The 24,166-nt window shown below is 31.6% G+C and overlaps 1 protein-coding gene across 4 annotated transcripts; it reads right to left on the reverse strand.

Annotated features, from left to right (window-relative positions):
- Positions 1-1,785: 1,785 nt before the first annotated feature.
- LOC129913754 (adiponectin receptor protein) lies at positions 1,786-17,324 on the reverse strand. Of its 4 annotated transcripts, none has more exons than XM_055992580.1 (7): positions 17,104-17,324; positions 16,077-16,411; positions 6,099-6,197; positions 5,685-6,046; positions 5,325-5,626; positions 5,177-5,256; positions 1,786-2,343 (listed from the first exon to the last, which is right to left on the reverse strand). In XM_055992580.1, the coding sequence occupies exons 2-7, from the start codon at positions 16,401-16,403 to the stop codon at positions 2,209-2,211; spliced, it is 1,305 nt and encodes a 434-aa protein (XP_055848555.1). In that variant the 5' UTR covers positions 16,404-16,411; positions 17,104-17,324; the 3' UTR covers positions 1,786-2,208. The 4 variants fall into 4 exon arrangements, with proteins under 4 accessions (XP_055848555.1, XP_055848554.1, XP_055848557.1 ...); XM_055992579.1 differs by having other exon boundaries at positions 16,077-16,521; XM_055992582.1 differs by having other exon boundaries at positions 5,685-6,031; positions 16,077-16,521; positions 17,104-17,323.
- Between the last annotated feature and the right edge of the window lie 6,842 nt (positions 17,325-24,166).

The following is a 24,166-nucleotide window of genomic DNA, read 5'->3' on the forward strand; positions in this document are numbered from 1 at the left end:
AGATAAATGATTATTTTTTTTTAAATTTAATTCGAATCATTACTTTTTTATTTTGTTTCTTTTGTAAGTAAACCCTAATATAGGAAACTGGGAAATAAATTTCTTTTTTATTTTTTTGGGGGAATTATTAAGAGTTCTTCCATCACAGAGGTTTGTGAAAATTTATTGAACATGTACACTTTTTTTATTTTGAAGAAGGACCAACGAATCTGCAAGAAATAAGTTTGTGTGAATCATAAGGTTTCTAACAAGAAAAAAAAAAAAACAATACTTTAAGGCCACAAAACTTTCTTCAAAACTGTTTTTCGTGAACGAAAAATGAAACTGAAACAAATAAAAACATTTAATTTGCACAATAAATATAAAATGTATGAATAAATTCTTTTATTGTGGGCTTAAAGTCAATTTTATTCAATTTTTATATATTATATTTTTTGGCGCAACGTTTCAGGGATGGTTATCCCCTTCATCAGGCCTTTAAATAAAAATATTTTAAATAATTAATAAAATATTTATAAATTACAAAGTTGGAAAACTTACAAAATATAAACAATATTTGATGAAAACAAAATTATTTATGATTTTTACAAAATAAGCAAAATATTTAAAATGAAAACAAACTCAAAATTTAGTAGTAAAAAATACATAAGTAAGGTAATTTAACTTTTAGCTAAATGACTATATATAATACTAAGACCATCGCAGTCCGATCTTCTGTTGACAACATTTTCGTTCTTTTGAATGTGCAGCATTTCTAATAGCATACGTTTAGAATAATGATTTTCTTGTTGTAAGATTTTTACATTATCAAAATCTGGTCTGTGGTCTTCCTCTAAACAATGCATAGCTAGCGCCGTTTTTTGTGAGTTACCGGTTCTCACATCTGATTTGTAACTTAATATTTCTTTTTTTTTTTAACAGGAAGGTTACAAAACCAAACCAATTTGAACGATTGAAAGCAATCCATTATCCATTCAACCAATGAATTGAAAATAAATTCCACTTCGTAGGAAATACTGAGAACTAAATCTAAGTAATAAGAGCAAAACCATTTAGGCAACAGTGCCTCATTGGTTTTGGCACAATACAGCTCCTATTTTAGCAATCTTGCTTAAAGGTCTTAAACTATTTTGCTTACTTAAAAAAAAAAACCAGTGTTCAACTGAAGCAAGGTAAAAATTAACTTAAATCCAAATTTTCACTTCAGAGCGTGAGCCAAGAGGATCTTTAACCTTAATCGTCAAGACAACGGGGCTTTTTACTTTTCTTCAATTTTCTTTAGTTTGCTCATTAAAATTTTATACTTAAAGATTTTTCATTTTTGCATGTGTTCCCCATCAGATATAGGAAAAATGATACAAAAAAAAATTAAATAACTTAACCGCAAATGAACAAAAAAGAATGCCATTTAAAATGTTTAAAAGAATTCTTTATATTTTATTATTGAAAAATAAATTATAAACCAACATCATATTTATTATATTTTACAAAAAAGAAAATACTTTAAAAAAAAAAAAACTAAATATAAATAATGCAAACAATTAAATTTTAATAATGTAATTTTTATTCTTAACGATAGTTTTGAATTTAAGAATAGAAATTTAATTTAGTTCAAAAGCAAATATAGAATAAATAAAACCCAATTTAAAAAAAAATATATATATAGAAATTACACCAACATAAATTGTTTGATTAATGTGACAATAAAGCAGTGTTCAAATAATATCGCGCTATCTACATGTAATTTTTATTATTTTTGAACATTAATTGAAATAATACTTACAATTTTTATTATTTTTTTTTTTTTTTTATTATTTTCTTTCTTTACTTTCATTTCGAAGTATAGACAACTTATAGACTATTTTTCTTTTGAGAATGCAAAAATGGATAATGATTGGTGCTCTGCAAATTACTGATGAAGAATTTGGAAGCTGGAAGTTATTTCGTTTTCTGTTCATTCATAAGTTAGCTGTGTGCGCCCAAAGAGTTCAAAACATTTTCATCGAGACAATCTCTTTTTTTTTATAAGTAATAATGCAGTGATTTTGTTATTTTATTTTTGTTTTTTTTTTTTTCAAAGTCATGATGGAAATGGTTTTTTTGTTGTAGTTTTCAGTTTTGTTCTTTGCAAATTTGTCTTCGTTACATTTTTGGAATTATGTACTATTTTATTATTTCGTATTAAAAGGTATGTTAATTCGTTAATAATTAGAATTGTATTGGCTCGTGCGGAACAGTGCATTCGCCAACGGTTACACGATACATTGCCATCTCTGTGATTCCATGGTAGTGAACAAATGCTGCAGCGATTACCAAAATGTGGAACAATTGATGGGATTGGAACTGAAATAAGAGAAAAAAAAGTAATTATTAAGAAATGCATATTATTATTGGATGGATTGAAAAAAGGTATCGAGTTGTAAAGTTTAAAACCATTGTGCGCATTGATGATGGTAGCACAAATTAACAGATGTAATCAGAAATCGATTTTCATTAAATTTTTTGTATGAAATGTACTGATCTCTCGTCCCAAATATAATAATAATAATTTGTTGCATGAAGGAGCAAGGCCTAGTGTCTAACAACTCTCAATCATTCTTGTGTGAGTATAATCAATTTGCAAGAATGATGTCTAGTCATATGCACTTTTTCATGAAAATGATATTCTTGAAATCTTTGTCAATTCCTTGCAAAAAATGTATAAGGTGGCGGGATACGAATTCAGACCTCTGGCTTCATAATCCATCGCAAGCACTATAAACTCAATAACCTTGGAGTGGCTGACAGTAGCACAGGAAAACTGAAAAGCACTAATACACCAACGAAATAGATACCTGGGCCAGCACTAGGTTGTATTTAATGATTTAACGTCTCCTGAAATACTCTAAATAATTAAATACCTAAGACAGTGATGTAAGAAGTAACTTGAAGCAAAAATTGGGGGAACAATAGGCCTTAAAGGTCCCAGTACATCTTTTCCACATTCATTCATCCATTCATTCATTTAAATGCCCAATACAGCGATGTGAGAGGAAGTGCATTTGAAAATATCGATGTTTGAAAAAAAAAAATTATTGTTTTTGCCATTAAATTTGAGATACCAGTGTTTTCCTAGTTTTTAAGCAAGAAGATCAATTGAATTCGGGTGGCAAAGGGAAATTTACATAAATAGCGGCATAGTTCTAATTTTTTGTTGAAAATAGATTTTTTCAATGGAGAAGTGGTCCCTTCAAGCAAGAAAACGGAGTTCAGAAAAGACACTCCGACCGAGAAAAACGGGGTTGCAATCACACACTTGCAACTTTTTGTGTATGAACACAAAGTCAAAGGAGAAATCGTGGTGAAAAAACCAATACACATAAAATCGGCTCCGCGGTGATTATAATTTCCATACTAATTTGAGCCGCTTTCGGACCCGTTTCTGAGCCGAAGTCGGACTCAGCTCCGCCTGAGGCGGAGCGGATTCGGACCGAGTTCGGACTTGTTTGCTTGAAGGGGTGAGACTCATATTTGTCAAACAAATATGGTTTGTCAGACAAAAATGATGTTAACCGATAATGGATAATGAAATCTATGGCCAATAACACTGGTCTACAAAATAAAAATTAAACTTTTTTTTGTATTCAATTCCGAAGTCAGAAAAATTTTGTTAGTTTCCGTTTTTGAATAACAATATTTTGACTATTTTTGAAAGTATGCTTTCTGAGTTCAGATTCGTTTTCAGCAATCATCACCCTTAAAATCTCCAGAAGAGTATATTTTGGTTTTTGGTTTAAAATTCTTGTAGACCAGTGTAAAGAAAGCGATTGAAATATAAAACCTCAAAAGCTTCATTAGACGCTGTATAAAACTCTGATCATATCGAGCTTTTTGTATGGTTTGGAAGCCCATCTCTCGCAGACGATAGACCGTAGGTATACTATTCAAACTTAACGAGGAGCTTAAGGCGGGGTTAATAGCAATAAAAGGAATGCATTTTCTTCTACTTTTGGAACGCAGAATAAAAATTTAATTGTTTAAAAAATGTGTGCTTTTTCTGTGTGCACTATCGAAAGAGTGAGGAAAAGCATTAACATGCAAGTGCATATAAATATAGAAAATAACGAAACTTTCAAGACATTTTTGTCTAGAGCCCTTTATTTTGACAATATAGGTACCCAAAGAAAAAAAATTATAAAAATAATGCAATTTCTCTGTCCAGAGCTGTATATGGAAAAGGCAAGGCAACTAAATAGGTGTCACTTGCAAAACTGCTGTAATTTTGATAACCAATTTTTAAGTACAAATAATCGAATTTGTCCGTCGACAATCAACTATCACTCAAGCTGACTTTAAGTTCAACCGAAATTTTAACCCCCGTTACTCCTATTTGAGGCTTGTTTCAACTTCACAACTTAAAGAATCTTTCTTTTTTATCTCAATAAAGTCGCCACAATTAAAAAAAAAAACATGTCTTCTGATAACAAAAATATACTAGAGGCTAGACGAATGAGTCATGACTTTTCACCTTACCCACCCCAAATAAATACAACTTAACTAATGTATGGGTGCAGCAAAAAGTTGCTTTTGAAATGCCACATTCAAATTTCAATTACCTAAACTCTCCCTAATTAAATTTTTCATCACTAGAATGTGAGCGATATATTTAGAAAAATATTAAATGAAAATAAAGTCGTTTAAAAATAGGGCATACGCTTTTAAAAATAAAGGGTTCCCTTGGGAATGATAAATGAAGGGTAAACTGATAAGAGAAAGAAATGTGTCAGTTGAAAAAAAAAAAACAGCAAAATTGGGAGCTAAAAAACCAATTTAACTAATATGTGTTGGGGTAAATATCGATAATATGTTGAATATTGTGGTCCCTTCTTTATTAAAATATCTTAAATGAAGTGTGTTCTCCAAAAGCGAAATCGACAAATCAACAATAGTCTCACGGAAAGACAAAGAATGTGCTGTCCAAAATTTGTAAGATTTTTGTTTTCATTTTAAAGACCAAGCTTAAACTTTTCACCTAAAATGTCTCAACTTAAAATCTCAGAAAACCGATAAAAATGATACGTAAAATAAGTGAAGGCCCTATGCTATTCAAAAGGATGCTTACGATTTAAGTAATAACATTGTTAAATCCTCTAAAGACCAACAGAAAGATAAACAGAATACCAATCATTAAACTCACCCAGATATCGAATTTTCCTGGGAACCATCTTTCTGGAACTCGGAGAGCGTACAGCAATGCTCCAATAATGTACAACAGTCCTATTGAAAAATTATTAGAAAAAAAGGTTATATAGTTGTATTTTAATAATAACATAATTTTAACTCACCCATCAATACAAGCCATCCCAAACTGGCGCGACTAATACTATTTATCCATCCCTCCATCAACAAATAATGAATTGCTGGAATAACACCAGACAATCCAAAACTCATAAATACACCTGCACGAAGCGGTCTCAATGCAGGTTCAGAGAATTTATCCCACAACGATACGATAATTGATAGACATCCTAGTACCGATACAATAGACAAATATATAACCTTTGGCTGATAATGACAATAGAATCCATAATACAGCCATGGAACAAATGAGCCCATAATTAACAACGCTATGCCACAATAATCTAATCTGTAAATGAAAAGAGTTTAGTCATACAAAATCAATAGGTAATAAAAAGAATACCTACTTTGAGAACAGTCTTCCAATCTCTACCGAATGACAACTGAGCGTATGGAAAGCAAATGAAAATCCCAAACAAATAATAGCACCGGCAAAAAATGCTCCAAATATAAGCTTCTCCTGGATCTGAATGTCATGTGAACAAAGGAAGTAAACCGCAACACCAATGAATGCCACACAACCTAAAAGATGTGTCCAAATATTGCCAGTCTCTGTGTGCAGTCGGAAAATTGATTTGAAACAAGCACGAAACGAGGGCAGTGGTGGGCGATGACCTCGATGCAGAAAGTCATTATCCTGCAGCCATTTTGGTAGATGTTTGTAATGACAAACGCTCCAGCTTGCTTCCCATACCTGGTTTAGATAAAACTAATATATATTTAAAGCAATAAAAACATATTGACAGCTATATACAATGTACCTTGCGAACAAATTCTTCGGCTTGCTCTGCAGCGTTGTGGGCTAAAGCTCCCAAATCGATTTCATCAGATAGAACGCCAGCTTTTAGTACCTCTGTCATCTGCAATGATGTATAGAGATTTTAGAAAAATTCAAATCAACTTCAAATTTGTCACATAAAATGAGTTTTTATTGATATTTTACTCTGGAAAATTAAATTGCTTATTTTGTTTAATTGTAAACTATAACCACGCCGAAACAATCCAAGAAACTAAAATCCATTTATAAGTTATTTTTCGCAAAACAGATGTAAAATAATTTGTTTTTATCTTAAAAAAGAGTAATTATCTTTATTGTTCAATTGCGGGCTATTTTGTAAAATAGCAAAGTAATTGAAATTAAAAAATACAGTTAACTCTGTAGTTTCTCTCGTTTAAAATTAACAAAACAACATAACTTATCAGCAGTTCAAAGAAAAAGAAAAAAAAAAATAAATACATTTTTTTCGTTTTCTTTTTCGGTTCGATTTCTAATCATCGAATATTACCGAACACCATGTGGTTGTGACATGTTCATGTAGTCGTGTTATCAATGACAGCTAAAAACTTGTACACCTCTCTTAAAATAACCGTAAGGCCAAGGCCAATTAGGTATGATCAACTTCTCTTGTTGCGGTGGCTGTCTTCGGAGTCACAAAGAATCGATGTTTAATTTAAATACGAAATTTGAATATACTTGAGTTCAAGAAGGGGGTTAGATTTATTTGCATTTGAGTATTTCGGGTTTTAGCAAAGTCTTATCAGTGAATAAAGTTCTTATACAGGGTGATTGAAATTTGATTAAGTTGATGCGATCTTGTTGGTTTGCAATGATTAGGTGAATCTTAGAGCTTGCAAAATAATTTCAATTTAAAATCAAGTTCGAAATAAATTGCTGCGCAAAAGCTCATACAAAAGTAGGGTTTAGTGATTTTTTCATAATGGCAAGAAGTATTTTATATACATAGGATTTTTAAAACGCTTTCGATGCGTCTGAAAAGATTTTGAGGCGTCATAACTCATATCATAGGTGACATAGAGAAAATAAGTTTATGTATTCTCTGAGTATTCTCGGTGATTAGAATCGACCAAACCATTAACTTTAAATATTTAAAAAAATGTAAATGATTACATCGAGTAAGAGTAAGAGTTTCCAATGGACTCGGTTAAAACGTAAAATATTCTTTCGTGGCTTTTGGTCCAATGTATTATTCTGTGGAGCAGGAGAAGATTCAAAGATGTAGCTCTACGGAATTAAAAAAAGATACTGAGAATACTGCAGCCAAGATGTCAAGTTCACCTGGAGCAATGGGCACCAATGGTTAAACTTGGCGAGTCTTATAATAAAACCATAGGTTTTTTTTTTTTTGTAAAGCTATCTGCAGTAGGAAGCGCCATGTCTCTTACGATAATTTGGCGGGAACGGCTCGATATATCCATATCTAAATAAGGATCATATTAAATAAATTAAAAAAGTTGGCATAGTCAACCACCAAACAAATGCATATTGATAAAAGTTTAAAATTTCTAGGTTCCATTAATCTGGCTATTCTATTGCCAAGTTGTTTAAACGAACAGCACCATTTCAGGAAAACTTTTTCAAATGCAAAATTTTTTGCTCATAAAGGTATGTTCAGTTGTACAGCCACTAGCCTAACGCATATAAATCTTCCAAGTTTTCGAAGTTTTCAGTACCTACTTAAGGAGCCAAAATTCAACCTTATTCAATTTCATAAAATACTCGAATACGTCACTGGTATCGTAAATATGTTTTAGCAAAAATGTTGACAATTTTTTTTATAATAATTACACTGTGCAAGTCGAAATTCTTGACAGGCGCGCGAATAACTGTTTCGCCATATTTCGGACCCGAGAAATCCATTGGCATCATTAGTTTTTCGATTTATCGGTACGACTTCGAACAAAATTTTTTTTGAAAGTTTTTTCAATTATTTTGAGAATTTTCCACTGTTTTTAGTCATTTTTCAATCAAAAACATTGTTTATATTGCTAATAATTCTGCTCAAACGTTATTTGCTACCAGTAGAAAACATTGTAAACAATTTTGAACAATTTATTTGAAAGTTTAGTGATTTTTTTTTTTTTAATTTAAAAAAAATCGAAATTTTTTACACTGTTATCGTTTTTTCGCTGTTTTTGTTCTCTTTGTTCTCGATAATATCGGTAGCCTTGTGGTATAATAATTTGGAAGTATTGAAACTATCGATAGTTTTGTGAAGTATCGATATACTCGATAATTTTTGTTATCGATGCTATCGATAGTATGTCAAAGTTTAGCCAACACTAAATTAACAGTTAAATTAATTTTTAATGGAAAACATGCTATGTTTTTGTGCAAAAGAGAACAAAAACGATAACAATGTAAAAAATTCCGATTTAAAAAAAAAAATTCAAAAAAAATCACTAAACTTTCAAATAAATTGTTCAAAATTGTTTACAATGTAGCAAATAACGTTTGAGCAGAATTATTAGCAATATAAACATTGTTTTTGATTGAAAAATGACTAAAAACAGTGGAAAAATCTCAAAATAATTGAAAAAACTTTCAAAAAAAATTTTGTTCGAAGTCGTACCGATAAATCGAAAAACTAATGATGCCAATGGATTTCTCGGGTCCGAAATAGGGCGAAACAGTTAAGCGCGCGCCTGTCTCAAAAATTTTTTTCAAAAAACTTGCACAGTGTTATTAGTAGAAGCAGAGCCCGACTCAGGACAACACGACTTTGTACACCCCGACTCAGTCGAGTTGCGATGAGTCGGGCTATCTTGAGTCGGGCTATGGGTTGAATCGGGCTGTCGTGAGTTGGGGTGTACAAAGTCGTGTTGTCCTGAGTCGGTCTATACCCTTCCCATAATTATTATTATGATTTTAATTAAATACATACACACAAAAATACACACTGAAACTATTTATTATTTTATTCAAACAATTCTCTCACGAAGTGCTTTAGCGTTATACCTTTAATTTGGTGCATATTAATTATCTAATTGATTATTTTATTTAATTATTATTTAATTGAGCAATTATAATTACTTTAGAAAAAAATCAATATCGTCTAAAAAAAATTAATAATTAGCAAAAAACAAAATTACAAGTCATGCAATGAACATTCTCAAATATTGACGTGGTTCTTATTTTCGTAATTTTTTTTCCTTTACTGACCTAAACTGTCGATCTTTTTTAAGCTTTTCTTTAATCGAGATGCCACTTTAATCGAGATGCCACACAAGATGGCTTCATAGTACCAAGTGCATAGCGACCAAAAAAACTGAATGCTTCTACAATGATCCAACCGATCTTAAAGTCAAAAAACATAAATATTACATATGTCTCGCCAGTTGTTACAAAAATGTGGTTCAGTCTTTGTTGTAGATTTTTATTCGCCGATTTCGGCGTATTAGCTGTGAGTTAGGAAAATTTAAATTAGTTATGAAAAATATGTTCGGCCCTAGCGAGGTATTCCGTCGGAGCAGATTTTTTCCGGTTTTCTACGAATCGGAGACTTTTTGCTTTGAGGTATTTTTCCGATTCGCTGATCGGAGATTTTCTCCGACAACTTTCAACGCATGTCATTGCTTGCGATGAAGTACTTCTAATGGTTGTATTCTTGACAGATACGAATCATTTTTTTTCCGAAAAGTTTTTGTTGCGGAATAAATGATTAAAATGTAAGTAATAAAGAAAACAAAGTATTTTAGTAAAAATTTTTTATTTATTATGGATTTTTGTGTCTAGGCAAAACGAAAAAAAAAAACAAAAGTATACAAAAAGATCACCAAAAATTGTGGCTGTATTGAATTGGACCAACACAAAGGGATGTTGGTGAATGGAAAAAAAGGATGTTCGTGACTATACATAAGTCCACTATAAAATAAAACTATTGATAAACAAAAATTAAATCGCGGGCACTGGCGGGCGGAGTGCCTTACAAATAAATTTTCTTTCACTTTTTAAAATCCTCCTTTTTTCTTGAGTTTGTTTGCCCTTATTTGTTTGGACTCGGCCTCCAAAAATAACGCGACACTTGCCATGGACACTTTTTAATAAAATAACTTCAACTCGTTTGTTATTCTTTGAATTGTTTTTTTTTTTTTTTTCATCTGTTGTTTTTTTTTCTGTCATTTGTGATAATTATAGAGATGGCCTTCTAAAAAAAAATTATCGATATTTTTTGATTCGATATTTTGTTGAATAGAAATATCGCAATATCGATTTATTTTCTAATAACAAAAGGGCGTAATTTACCTTACATTGACATTTTTACTTATGAGAAACTATGAATTGAAACTCTCTAAATATTAATATGAAAATTTAAATGTATTAAGGTGTTTTTATATAAAAATATCGGAAGATATACCAACTTATCGATATATCGGTATATATTGTACATCTCTATTAAAATCTTGAAAGTGACGCATGTCAAATTACTGCGATGCGGTGCGTCATCGTATTTGTCTAGTATTTTTTCCGATGAAAAATACCTCGAATGCAATTTGAACCTCCGACGAAGTATGCGTTGCGGAAAATCTCCGCTCCGACGGAATACCTCGCTAGGGCAGGTTATTTATCTCAAAATAAACGTTAATTATAAATGGAAGTCTAGTTACATACATTGACCTTAAAAATGAGGAAAGCATTTTTTTGGCTAGAAAAGGTCCATTTTTTTTTTATAAAATATATAATGGCTGCAAAATTTTACGTCGGTGGCATATGGCGGAGTGACTTTTTGCCGTATGCCAAGAATAATATGCCTTTTAGATGAATTTTACGAAAGGATAAGGATCCAATGCATATGGCAAATAATTTAAACAGCTTTGTTCAGTCTAAAAAAAATTGATATTATATTTTTGTTTGATACATCCACTGTATTAAAATTGCATTAAGAGCTTGTGAAAGTATGTAAAAGATCGTATTGGAAAAGAAAAAATAGAAGTCAAGCCAAGTTTCAGAAAACATGGGAAGGAAATATTAGTTGAAAGCTGTGGAGGGTCTATGCCTGATAGGTGTCAAGCTGTTTTGCAAATTGTGTCAATGTGGCTAAATACTAAGCACATAATAAAGTATTAAAAACAGAAACTAGTAACAATTTGGACCATTTTCCAGAGAACTTAATCAGTGTCCCTATAAATTTGACCAGGTGAAAACGATTAAGATTTGATTTATTGATTTTTTTACAATTTATGTCAATGATATTGAAGTTTATTTTTCATATCTTATGACCTCTAACATTTTTAGAAATGCCAAGACATTTTAAAACCCTCACTGTCCTTAAAAATATGACCACCACTGTATATGCTTAAAATTTGATAAGCATTCGACTTTTACCCTGGAGTTCTAGTTTTGAATATTATTGTTGCTATTTTTTTCTTGACAAAATAAAAATCGCTACACCACGATTACCGCTCAGCTGCGCAATGTGTGGCACTAGGTTAGGTTAGGTTATGTGGGCTGACAGTTGATATTGTTACCGTCACACTTAGATCAATGTAGATCCCTTGTGATACCCTGAAGTATTGTAACTTCATGAAAAAAAAAGTGTTAACCTATGAATGCTATGGTTGTTCGAGCCATTTGGAGGACTTGACAAAGTTCAGTAGGCTATTGCCTGAGAGTTCCGATAGTTCTTCTAATTCATTAAAGAAGTAGTTTCCTAAGAATTTTTTCCTAGTGCGACAGAGTGCTGGGCAGTGACAGAGGAAGTGAACAGTGCTTTCCTGTTCGTCTTCATTACCGCAGCCTCTGCATAGATCATCCGTACAAAGCCCCATTTTCTTTTTGTGGTATCCTAGTAGGTTATGACCCGTTAAGACGCCTATTAGGGATCTTAAAGAAGGCTTACTAAGTAGTAAGATCTTATTTGATTTTTTCTCGTCGAAGTTCGGCCATAGTTTCCTGGTGTGACCGCAGGTTTCTAGGAGGTTCCATCTATCGTTGGTTTTTTGTGAAATCTTGTTGACGATATTTCGCCTTATTTCACATTGTGGGATTCTAATGTTAAGGTCTATGAGAGAGGGATCAAGCACTGAGCCCTCCCTTGCAAGCTCATCCGCTTTTTCGTTTCCGAACACATCACTGTGGCCGGGAACCCAGCAGAGTCTTACATTATGCTGCATACCAAGAACCCTAAGCTCTTCGCGACAGCAAGAAACAAGCTTAGACTTGATTAAGGTGGCAGAAATCGCTTTTATTGCCGCTTGGCTATCAATGAAAAAGGTGATGTCAGCAGGTGATATCGCCATCATGGATATTTGTTTAGCAGCATTTTTCACTGCCAATATCTCGGCTTGGAAGACACTGCTGTGATCGGGGAGCCTGAAAGAACTGGCAAGGTTGAGGTTTTCTGAGTAAAAACCTGCACCAACCCCAGTGTTCATTTTCGAACCATCGGTAAAGATGGCGATAGTCGACTCATTTGAGAAAGGTATACTGTTTTCCCAATCTTGTCTGTTAGGGAAACTGACATTAAAAGACTTGTTAAAGTCTAAGTAGGGGGTCATGTAATCTGTACTAACGTTGTAGCCAACGTAGTTAGAAAGGATCGTAGTATGGCCGTTTTGACTAGTATTCCAAATGTTGGTTTGACTGAGTCGTAGGGCGCTGTTCGCTGCCAATTCTTGTACAAATAGATCTAAGGGAGTGAGATTAAGGATTGCTTCCAGACCCGCGGTTGGAATGGACCTCATCACCCCCGTAGTACTAATGCAAGCTGCTCTTTGTACTTTGGTTAGGGTCTTCAAGTTCGTGGATTTCTCCAGAGCTTGCCAATGTGCACTACTCTATAGCTTTTTTTAACCTATTCTTTGCTTAATCTAACTTTTTGGAATGCACACTTTTTGTATTATTAAACATTAAATGCGTATCTTAAAAATTTACAAATATTTTCAGAATTCCAAAGTTAAGACTCGTTTTTTTAGAATTGGAATGCTTCAAATTATGTTTAGTTTTCCAAAACACGAAACCCATTTGAAAACGGAAAATTGTTTTTGTTTTTTTTTTGTAAGTGAATAATGCAAAATTTTTCGCTTAACATTTTGATAAATTTCTCAAGAAAACAAGTTTTTAACGAAAACTTCTTTTGTTTCGTGTTTTAAGAAATGTGCATGATATGGACGTAAGTTTTTAAAATTTTCGGTTTAAAAGTCTTATTTAGTTTTCCTAATTTTTCCCCTTTTTCTTTTGATTAACAAATGATTACCAAAAAATTACTATCTACTGGCATTTGCGTTACCCAAACCATACTTAGTAAAAACGTTAGCTGATGTGGTCTATTTTAGATGCAAACCTAATCATGTCACAAATCAGTTGTTTATTAAGTTTTTCACAAAATTTCGAAAAAAAAATAGTTAAAACAAAGAAATCAGTTTTATTATCCAGTAGCGTGCCATATTATTGAATTCAAGCGAAAAAATATGTACATTTGGTTCATTTTTTTTACACATTTTTGGTCTCAATTTCTTTTTTTGATGGAAAATGTCGTAGAAAAGAGGAGACCATTTTTTTTTTAATTTTGCATGTTTCCCTTTAGGTACAATATGCACTTTCATTCTTTAGAACATACTTTTTAAACATGATTAAATTATATCTTTGAGCTTGTTATCATCCTGCCACTTAGCATTAACCTTTTTTAATTTTAGATGATATCTGTTTTTCTGCAGCTCTTCTCTTAAGAAGCTCTTAAAGGTGCGAAAATGCTAATGAAAAAATATCATCAGGAATTTTGTCAAATTCAAAATAAAAAAAAAATTAAAATTAAACTAAGCCCTGATTTTTCAATCGTCAGTTAGACTATCAGAGGAATAAATGTCAATATAAAAAAAACCTTTTATTCCTAGGAATAACCTCTAACTGATGTTTATCTGACTATTGAAAAATTGGCCATAAAACGAAAAAAAAAAAAGATTTGGAAACAATATCTGAAATCAAATAAATCAAAATACATAAAATATACACTCCTGCTCAAATTTAACGCACATCCTATTTATTTTAAAGTAAGGTCCTGCTATTACTTTATGCCACAGTATCATGGTTATTTTCTCAAATGAGACAATAGTGATCTTAAATTCAAGGTATGGAATAAAATGTTTGTCGGGAAGATTTGGGGAGAGATTTGCTGAAGTCTGTCTTTTAACCCGCGAACCTTTTAGAGAAGAGTCACAAAATTTCATGGAGTTAAATCTGCTTTACAACACCTTACACCTACGGAGTTGGCGAGCCTTTCTAGACCTAAGTTAAGTACCCAAAAATACTTGACTGATGCCCTCGAACAGCATCCGGTTCCAATTAACCCCAGGAATTGGTCCACAATTTAGTCTGATGCACGATAATGCATGCTAGAGTAGTTTGAGAATATCTTCAAGATTTTAATATTCCAGCTTCGGATTAACGACACAGAAATCTGGATTTGAATTCAATAGAACATGTGTAGGAAATATTGAAAAGATGCATTCGCGACCGAAATCCACCCCCAAGCAGTCTTGATCAACTGAAAACTTCAGTGAAAAAAGTGTAATACTTGGTATAGTCTCCTCTAGCGCATATGACAACCTGGAGTCGTTTGTTTTGTTTTGTTGTAACCTTCAAAAGTTAATTAGTGGAATGAACAAACGACTCCAGGTCTATACCAAGTATTGCATACAATTATGGGAAAGAACCGTCACCCGCACCCGCTTCCATTTTTTTAAATTTTTCTTCTTAAAAACAAAAATTATTTTATAATCAGTTTTCAGACCTTGAATTGTTAAATTTGGTTTATCTTTTTTTTTTTGTTGATAATACTGTTACAGTTTAGCTTTTTTTTTCAACTTGCTAAACAATAAGCAAACACAAAAAAATGCAAAAAATACAGGGGTATAACTTAAGAAGGAAAAAGTGTGCGTTAATTTTGAGCAGGAGTTTATTTTGGATTAGAAAAAATGTCCGGGAAAGTAAACAAACTGCTGAACGAAAAGCATAACGACATTCTTCTTTGATAGTTTCGTTATGTTGTTTTTGTATGAGAATTTTCGTTTCGCTTTAGCAGCATACTAGGTTTAAAAATGGAATAAATTCTTGTGCTAACTATATATCTTTTTTCAAATTAAAGTATAACAAAAACTAATTATTTTAGACTAGTCTCTCCTTTAAAAGTTTTCTATAGGGAAATGAAAATAAAATGTTCCGTCATATCCTTTACGTTTAAACCAACATTCATAAAAAAATTGAAGAAATACCTACACTAAAATAAATGTAAATCAGCTAGGTTGGAAGTTGCTCTGGAGTGTAATAATGACCAAATGAGTAAGGGCAATGGTCATCGTATTTGGGCTACTTTTGAAACTTAAACTTTATCATCTTTTTTTTATGTGAACGTGAATACAGATAAAAAAGAGGTTATAATATAAGACAGAAAAGAAGTAATTTTATGTTTCGAGTTTTTCCCACAAACTTTTTAACTTATATAATTTAAAACCTTAACTTGATTGAATTAAGGAAAACACAACCTAACTTAAATATTTCTTTATTACAAATTGAAACTATGTCAAAAGTTTGAAAAATATCAATTAAATTTCATTTACTTAAAAAAGAATAAATAAAAATACAAAGAAAGTCAACAAATGTTTGAATTTATTGCTAAACAAATAATTAAAAATGTTTTTGGTTTATCATTTATTGCCCTCTTTAAGCGATAAACTTTCAGGTGTTTTACCTACTCTCTTATGACTCAGTTTTGAGCAATCAATAACCAAAAAAATATTCCTATCAATTGATTTTTTCTTATCAAAATGTCTAACTATATATAAACATTTATCATTAAAACCCTTGAACTATTCAAAGAAAATATACTATAACAATGATTTGCAAATTTATTTACCTACAACGCAAAATAATAACTTCAACCAATCAACAACTTTCCAAAAAAAATCATCAAAAATCTCATCAATATTGTATTTTTAAAACTTACCTCAGCTGCAATTAAATCTGTATCTTCTGGTGTCGATGGCAATGGACAACCCGGATCATCTTCCTCAACCAAATCATCATCATCCAGCAAATCCAAATCATGTGACATAATCGATCCATCTGGATTCCAGCCGCGTCTTCGTCGCAAAATCATGCGAACTTCTTCAAAAATATGTTCTTCATCTTCACTCCGGCCAGGTGGCAATGGAAGCATCTTATCCGTTTCACTGCTAATGCTACGCGCATCAACATATTCCGATTCAGACGAGGTACGTGGCAAAAAAGAAGAAGCCGGTGTTGCTTCTTCTATCTCACATTTATCAGCCATTTCTTTAGCTTTAATTAATAATACTTCTTTATAAACAAACAAACAACTCGTCTGCTTGGAAATATGATTTAAAAAACGACGCAAACAACCAACCAATGTCAATTGTCTTCTCCTTTAACTAAAGACAAAAAAATAATAAAGGAAACAAATTGAATTCCTCAAAATAAACTTGAATAAAGTTTTATTCAATAAAAAAACAATTTAATTTATTAAATTAAAAGTCGTAATGAAATAAATTCTAATCAAAAATGATATTGACCTTTGGAATTTGGAGAAATATCAAGCAAACTTATGTCGAATTTTACTCGAGAGTATATTCATTCTTTTTTGTATAGCAATTCAATATCCTAAACAATTGAAATACAAAAAACACATTGCTCCCAAGGAAAAGTAATTAAAAAAATATCATGAATTTTAGTGTTTTTTTTTTTTGTTTTGCACAAGTGAAAAAGATTGCATAATGCTTTTTTTTATGTGTTCACAAAGGCAATTTAACTTGGCGACTTGTTTTCATCCAATTAAACCCATTTTCAACTAACTACATAATTAAAGTAGAGTGTTTAATGAATAATAAATGTGTTTTTCTTGTTGTTTTCATGGAAAATTCAATAATCAGAGAGTGAAAATTTATCATTTGCGTGATATTATACATATGCCAACTACAAAAAAAAAAGTAAAACAAAAAAAACATGAAACTTACCTTTGGAGGTGAAAAAAAAAACAAAGAAAACTATAAGAACAATTGGTTAAACTTTCTCTTCGCCCAATTACTCAATTATGTTCAATTATTTTTTATTTGAAGTTAAAAAAAGTTATATACACGTATGAAGAAAAACAAATTTCTATAATTTCTTTTTTTTGTCGAGAACAAAAAGCGTCTCCGCGCTGCGCTCTAAACTCATCTACTTCTACGAAAACTTGCACTATATCTGTCAAAAAAGTGACAGTAGAAAAAATATATGGAGTAGAGAAATGTCAGAAAAAATGACCTCATGTCAGTCGGTATTGTAGTTTGAAATTATCTAAAAACAGGGTGTTCTGTTCTTATTTGTAGTACAACGAAACGACACCTAATGGTCAATATTTGTAACACAACTATGAGACAAACTAATTCCATAATTGGCGCATTGGTAAAGTTGAAATGCGCTACCGGTGGTCAAAACAAAAACTAAAATTAACAGGACAGAAGGAGCTAGCATCCGACATTTTACATTTTTTTTTTGTTATTACTTTTGACATGGATGCCATTTTTAGAAATAAAAAATGCAAACATCCATCCTGTTAAAATTAGTTCAAAAGTTGAAACTACGGCGCTAGTAGTATGTCAGCTATTACATGAAGCCTCAAGAGGCTTGACTCTTTTTTCGAATTTTCTTTTGATAATCATTAGGTGTGTTTTTTATTACAACTTATCTTAACTGGACAAAAAAAAACGCAGTCGGGGCTAAGTAATTTACATTTTAAATACAACAACACTTTAGCCCCTTGGGCTTAGTTGTTTAGCCCGGAGATTTCTCTGGGCTTAGTTTTTTGAACAGTTTTAAATCTGTGCTACCAAATTAAATTTTTCAGAAATTGTTTAGAATTTGTTTACAAACGTGAAAACTTACGTTTGGAATGATAAAATGTATTTAACTAGGTTTACTAGCATACATTATTGTATTTTTTTTTTGTAAAACATACATGAAAATAAAGGAAAAACTCGAAAGCGAAAAATATGACAACTCTAAATATTTGTTGTGTCTTGTGTTTTCGGAACATTCAATATACAGTGCTGCCAAGATTTCAGGTTAAGCCCCGATGCGTTTTTTTTGTCCAGTTAAGCCCGGTGGTAATAAAAAACACACCTATTCTGTGAGGCGCGTACTATAGCCTGGTACGCTGCTCGCGCTAAATTTTAGCTCCCATACAAATTATCGAAAATTTTTAGCCGAGATAAAATGGATCAGATACAAGTTATCGATAACTTGTATGGGAATTTTATCTCAGCTAAAATTTAGCGCGAGCAGCGTACCAGGCTTATTACACGATGCCTCTTGAGTCAAAGACTCAAATTTGACATTTCTCTTTTGATTTAAGTATTGTTGTTGTTGTATTGCACCAAGAAGGAAAAAGAAATGAAAGGGAATGTTGAAAAAAGAAAGAATGGAAAAAGAAACGTCAAAAAAGAGTCTCAGAATTTTGGCCCATGACTCTCCGGTCGGATAACTTTTTGTTTTATCTTCTTTCTCTTTTGCACTCATTAGTATTTAAAAGACGCGCGCCTCTTGAGGCTTCATGTAATAGCTGACTATGTGCTCCAATCGCTAATAGGGATTTAATTGAAGTTCAAATTCGAAATTAATAAATGGGGGTATTCACGAACCGATGGAACTGGTCTAGTATCATTGCTAAAGTGTAAAATCTTACAACACTACAACAACAAAATATACGGATTAAAAATTTACAACAGTCTTGCACTTTAGCTATACCCTTACTTTATTGCAAAATAAAAATACAATGGAGTAAAATTGTTTTTGACAGATAACAGCTCGCCGTGGGTCGCTCATGATAAACAGTTTGTCTTTTGTATTCTGTTTATAATGGTATAGTCGCTACTCATGTCCCATAATTTAGTATCTTTTGATGTAAAATAATTTGTGAAAATTAATTAACCCGAACAAAACAAAGGATTAAATTATAAAAAAAAAATGGAAAAAAAAGAAGAAGCAACGCTGCACAGTGGTGCCATTCTTCGTTTCTTAACGAAAAGTCATGAAATTTGGTACACTGAATAATAAATAGCTGTGTTTTTTTGTTTATCTATATAGATTTTGTGCAAAAAAACGACATCGAGATTTTTGCAATCCATGCAAACATTTGGCACCACTGTACATATACTTTGGCAGCTGTCTGTCAAAAATGTTGCTTTTGTTTTTTTTTTTTTTTTTAACTCCGAAGTGGGAAGGCCATTACATCCATGTTAGATGCAAACAAAAATTTTCATATGGCCATGGCATCCATGTTGGATTCAAAAATTTTAAGACCATGACCATTAAAATTAGTTGCGTCGTTCTTGTGTTATAAGCGTTTGAAGGTAGCCATATTGATTTTTTTTTCGATTTTTTAAAAATCAAATGTGAAAACTTTTTTATTTTTATTTCTAATTTTTCGAAAAAACTTTGGTATTTTTATATACATATCTGTTCAACAATCTTATCAGGATCCATTTAAGACTTTTATCTGAAATTAACATTTCAATGCAACCATGTCAAACTAATTTTTGATTATTTTTTTCTATGAGAGTTTTTTTCAAACTTCGTTTTCTCCGCTTTTTTCGTTTGTTAATATTTTCAGATATTTCTGTATGAACACAACAATTAAACTACCTTGGCACTACTGTTTTTATCGAGAGAAAGTAAAATCTGGATAATTAGGTGTGTTTTTTATTACCACCGGTCTTAACTGGACAAAAAAAAACGCCTCGGGGCTTAACCTGAAATCTTGGCAGCACTGTATATTGAATGTTCCGAAAACAGCAGACCCAACAAAAATTTAGAGTTGTCATATTTTTCGCTTTCGTCATTTTCTTGTATTTTTCATGTATGTTTTACAAAGAGATACAAAAATGTAAGCTAGCAAAACTATTTGAATACATTTTGTCCTTCCAAGCGTGAGTTTTCACGTTTTTAAACAAATTCTAAACAATTTATGAAAAAATTAGTTTGGTAGCACAGATTTAAAACTCTTCAAAAAGTTAAGCCCAGAGAAATCTCCGGGCTAAACAACTAAGCCCAAGGGGCTAAAGTGTTGTTGTATTTAACATGTAAATTGCTTAGCCCAGACTGCGTTTTTTTGTCTAGTTAAGACCGGTTGTAATAAAAATCACACCTATTATCTGGATTTTTCAAAAATCTATACAGATAAAGTTTTTGTTGTTTTTAACACGTAAATTGTTTCGATTTCAAAAATCTCGATGTCGTTTTTTTGCACAAAAAAACACACCTAATAGTATGGAGCAGAGGCGTAGCTGGTGCTGTATCAGCTGTATCAATGTAACAGGGCCCCCGAATTATAGGGGCCCCCATGAGACCAGAGCACAAGACATTTATAAAAAAATTCACATAAATCTATAAACCTCAAATAAAACTTGATTAATAGAGGAGGGGTATTCGGGGGTCGAATTAATCCAAATCAATTTTAGCCTACTTCCGATTATCGTACCGGAAGTAGGCTATTAATAAAAAAAATATAAATAAAAAAGTTCTGGAGGGTCCACCCTCCAGAATCATGCCACACAAAACTAGCAAAGGATGGGTCTGAAAACCCTACCAATCTGACTTTGTCTATCAAGAAAAAAAAAAAAACTTAAAACACCACACCCAGGGGCGGAGTGTACTTACTACTAAACAAAAAAGGAAATAGAATTAAACATTTCCGCGGGAGGATCATATTTTGCTATAAATAGGGCCACACACCACTCACAATATTCAGTTTGGCTGCGGTCGTCAACGAAATAACATCGACAGTCAGCTCCTGGCACCGGTAAGTGAGACATTTCTCATGAGAAATTTCTCATGAGAAATGTCCAACGAGAAATTTCTCATGACATTTCTCTCGAGATATTTCTCTCGAAACATTTCTCTACAGACATTTATCATGAGACATTTCTCTCGAGACATTTATCGAGAGACATTTATCTAGCGACATTTATCTAGCGACATTTATCTAGAGACATTTATCAATCGATATTTATCTATCGACATTTATCTAGAGACATTTATTAATCGACATTTATCTTGAGACATTTTATCTATCCACATTTATCAATCCACATTTATCAATCCACATTTATCTATCCACATTTATCTATCGACATTTATCTATCCACATTTATCTATCGACATTTATCTATCCACATTTATCTATCGACATTTATCTATCCACATTTATCTATCCACATTTATCAATCAAACATTTATCTATCGACATTTATCAATCCACATTTATCTATCCACATTTATCTATCGACATTTATCTATCAAACATTTTATCGACATTTATCAATCCACATTTATCTATCCACATTTATCTATCGACATTTATCTATCCACATTTATCTATCCACATTTATCTATCCACATTTATCTATCGACATTTATCTATCAAACATTTATCTATCGACATTTATCAATCCACATGTATCTATCGACATTTATCTATCCACATTTATCTATCCACATTTATCTATCCACATTTATCTATCGACATTTATCTATCCACATTTATCTATCCACATTAATCTATCCACATTTATCTATCCACATTTATCTATCGACATTTATCTATCGACATTTATCAATCCACATGTATCTATCGACATTTATCTATCCACATTTATCTATCCACATTTATCTATCGACATTTATCTATCGACATTTATCTATCCACATTTATCTATCCACATTAATCTATCCACATTTATCTATCCACATTTATCTATCGACATTTATCAATCCACATTTATCAATCCACATTTATCTGTCCACATTTATCTATCGACATTTATCTATCCACATTTATCAATCCACATTTATCAATCCACATTTATCTATCCACATTTATCAATCCACATTTATCTATCGACATTTATCTATCGACATTTATCTATCCACATTTATCTATCCACATTTATCTATCCACATTTATCTATCCACATTTATCTATCGACATTTATCTAGAGACATTTATCTATCCACATTTATCTATCCACATTTATCTATCGACATTTATCTATCGACATTTATCTATCCACATTTATCTATCCACATTTATCTATCCACATTTATCTGTCCACATTTATCTATCCACATTTATCTATCCACATTTATCAATCCACATTTATCAATCCACATTTATCAATCCACATTTATCAATCCACATTTATCTATCCACATTTATCAATCCACATTTATCTATCTCGAAGTAGACATTTCTCTCGAGACATTTCTCTCGAGACATTGATCATGAGAAATTTCTCTTGAGACATTTCTCTTGAGACATTTCTCTTGAGACATTTCTCTCAAGACATTTATCTAGAGACATTTATCTAGCGACATTTATCTAGCGACATTTATCTAGAGACATTTATCAATCGATATTTATCTATCGACATTTATCTAGAGACATTTATTAATCGACATTTATCTTGAGACATTTTATCTATCCACATTTATCAATCCACATTTATCAATCCACATTTATCTATCCACATTTATCTATCGACATTTATCTATCTACATTTATCTATCGACATCTATCTATCTATTTATCTATCCACATTTATCTATCGACATTTATCTATCCACATTTATCTATCCACATTTATCAATCAAACATTTATCTATCGACATTTATCAATCCACATTTATCTATCCACATTTATCTATCGACATTTATCTATCAAACATTTTATCGACATTTATAAATCCACATTTATCTATCCACATTTATCTATCCACATTTACCTATCCACATTTATCTATCGACATTTATCTATCAAACATTTATCTATCGACATTTATCAATCCACATGTATCTATCGACATTTATCTATCCACATTTATCTATCCACATTTATCTATCCACATTTATCTATCGACATTTATCTATCCACATTTATCTATCCACATTAATCTATCCACATTTATCTATCCACATTTATCTATCGACATTTATCTATCGACATTTATCAATCCACATGTATCTATCGACATTTATCTATCCACATTTATCTATCCACATTTATCTATCGACATTTATCTATCGACATTTATCTATCCACATTTATCTATCCACATTAATCTATCCACATTTATCTATCCACATTTATCAATCCACATTTATCTGTCCACATTTATCTATCGACATTTATCTATCCACATTTATCAATCCACATTTATCAATCCACATTTATCTATCCACATTTATCAATCCACATTTATCTATCGACATTTATCTATCGACATTTATCTATCCACATTTATCTATCCACATTTATCTATCCACATTTATCTGTCCACATTTATCTATCCACATTTATCTATCCACATTTATCAATCCACATTTATCAATCCACATTTATCAATCCACATTTATCAATCCACATTTATCTATCCACATTTATCAATCCACATTTATCTATCTCGACATTTATCTATCCACATTTATCTATCGACATTTATCTATCCACATTTATCTATCCACATTTATCTATCCACATTTATCTATCGACATTTATCAATCCACATTTATCTATCGACATTTATCAATCCACATTTATCAATCCACATTTATCTATCCACATTTATCTATCCACATTTATCTATCGACATTTATCTATCCACATTTATCTATCGACATTTATCTATCGACATTTATCTATCCACATTTATCTATCCACATTTATCTATCCACATTTATCTATCGACATTTATCTATCCACATTTATCTATCGACATTTATCTAGAGACATTTATCTAGTGACATTTATCTATCCACATTTATCTATCCACATTTATCTATCCACATTTATCTATCGACATTTATCTAGAGACATTTATCTATCGACATTTATCTATCGACATTTATCTATCGACATTTATCCATCCACATTTATCTATCGACATTTATCTATCCACATTTATCTATCCACATTTATCTATCGACATTTATCAATCCACATTTATCTATCGACATTTATCTCTCCACATTTATCTATCGAC

This window comes from Episyrphus balteatus, chromosome 3 (assembly GCF_945859705.1).
Source record: "Episyrphus balteatus chromosome 3, idEpiBalt1.1, whole genome shotgun sequence".
Classification (NCBI taxonomy): domain Eukaryota; kingdom Metazoa; phylum Arthropoda; class Insecta; order Diptera; family Syrphidae; genus Episyrphus; species Episyrphus balteatus.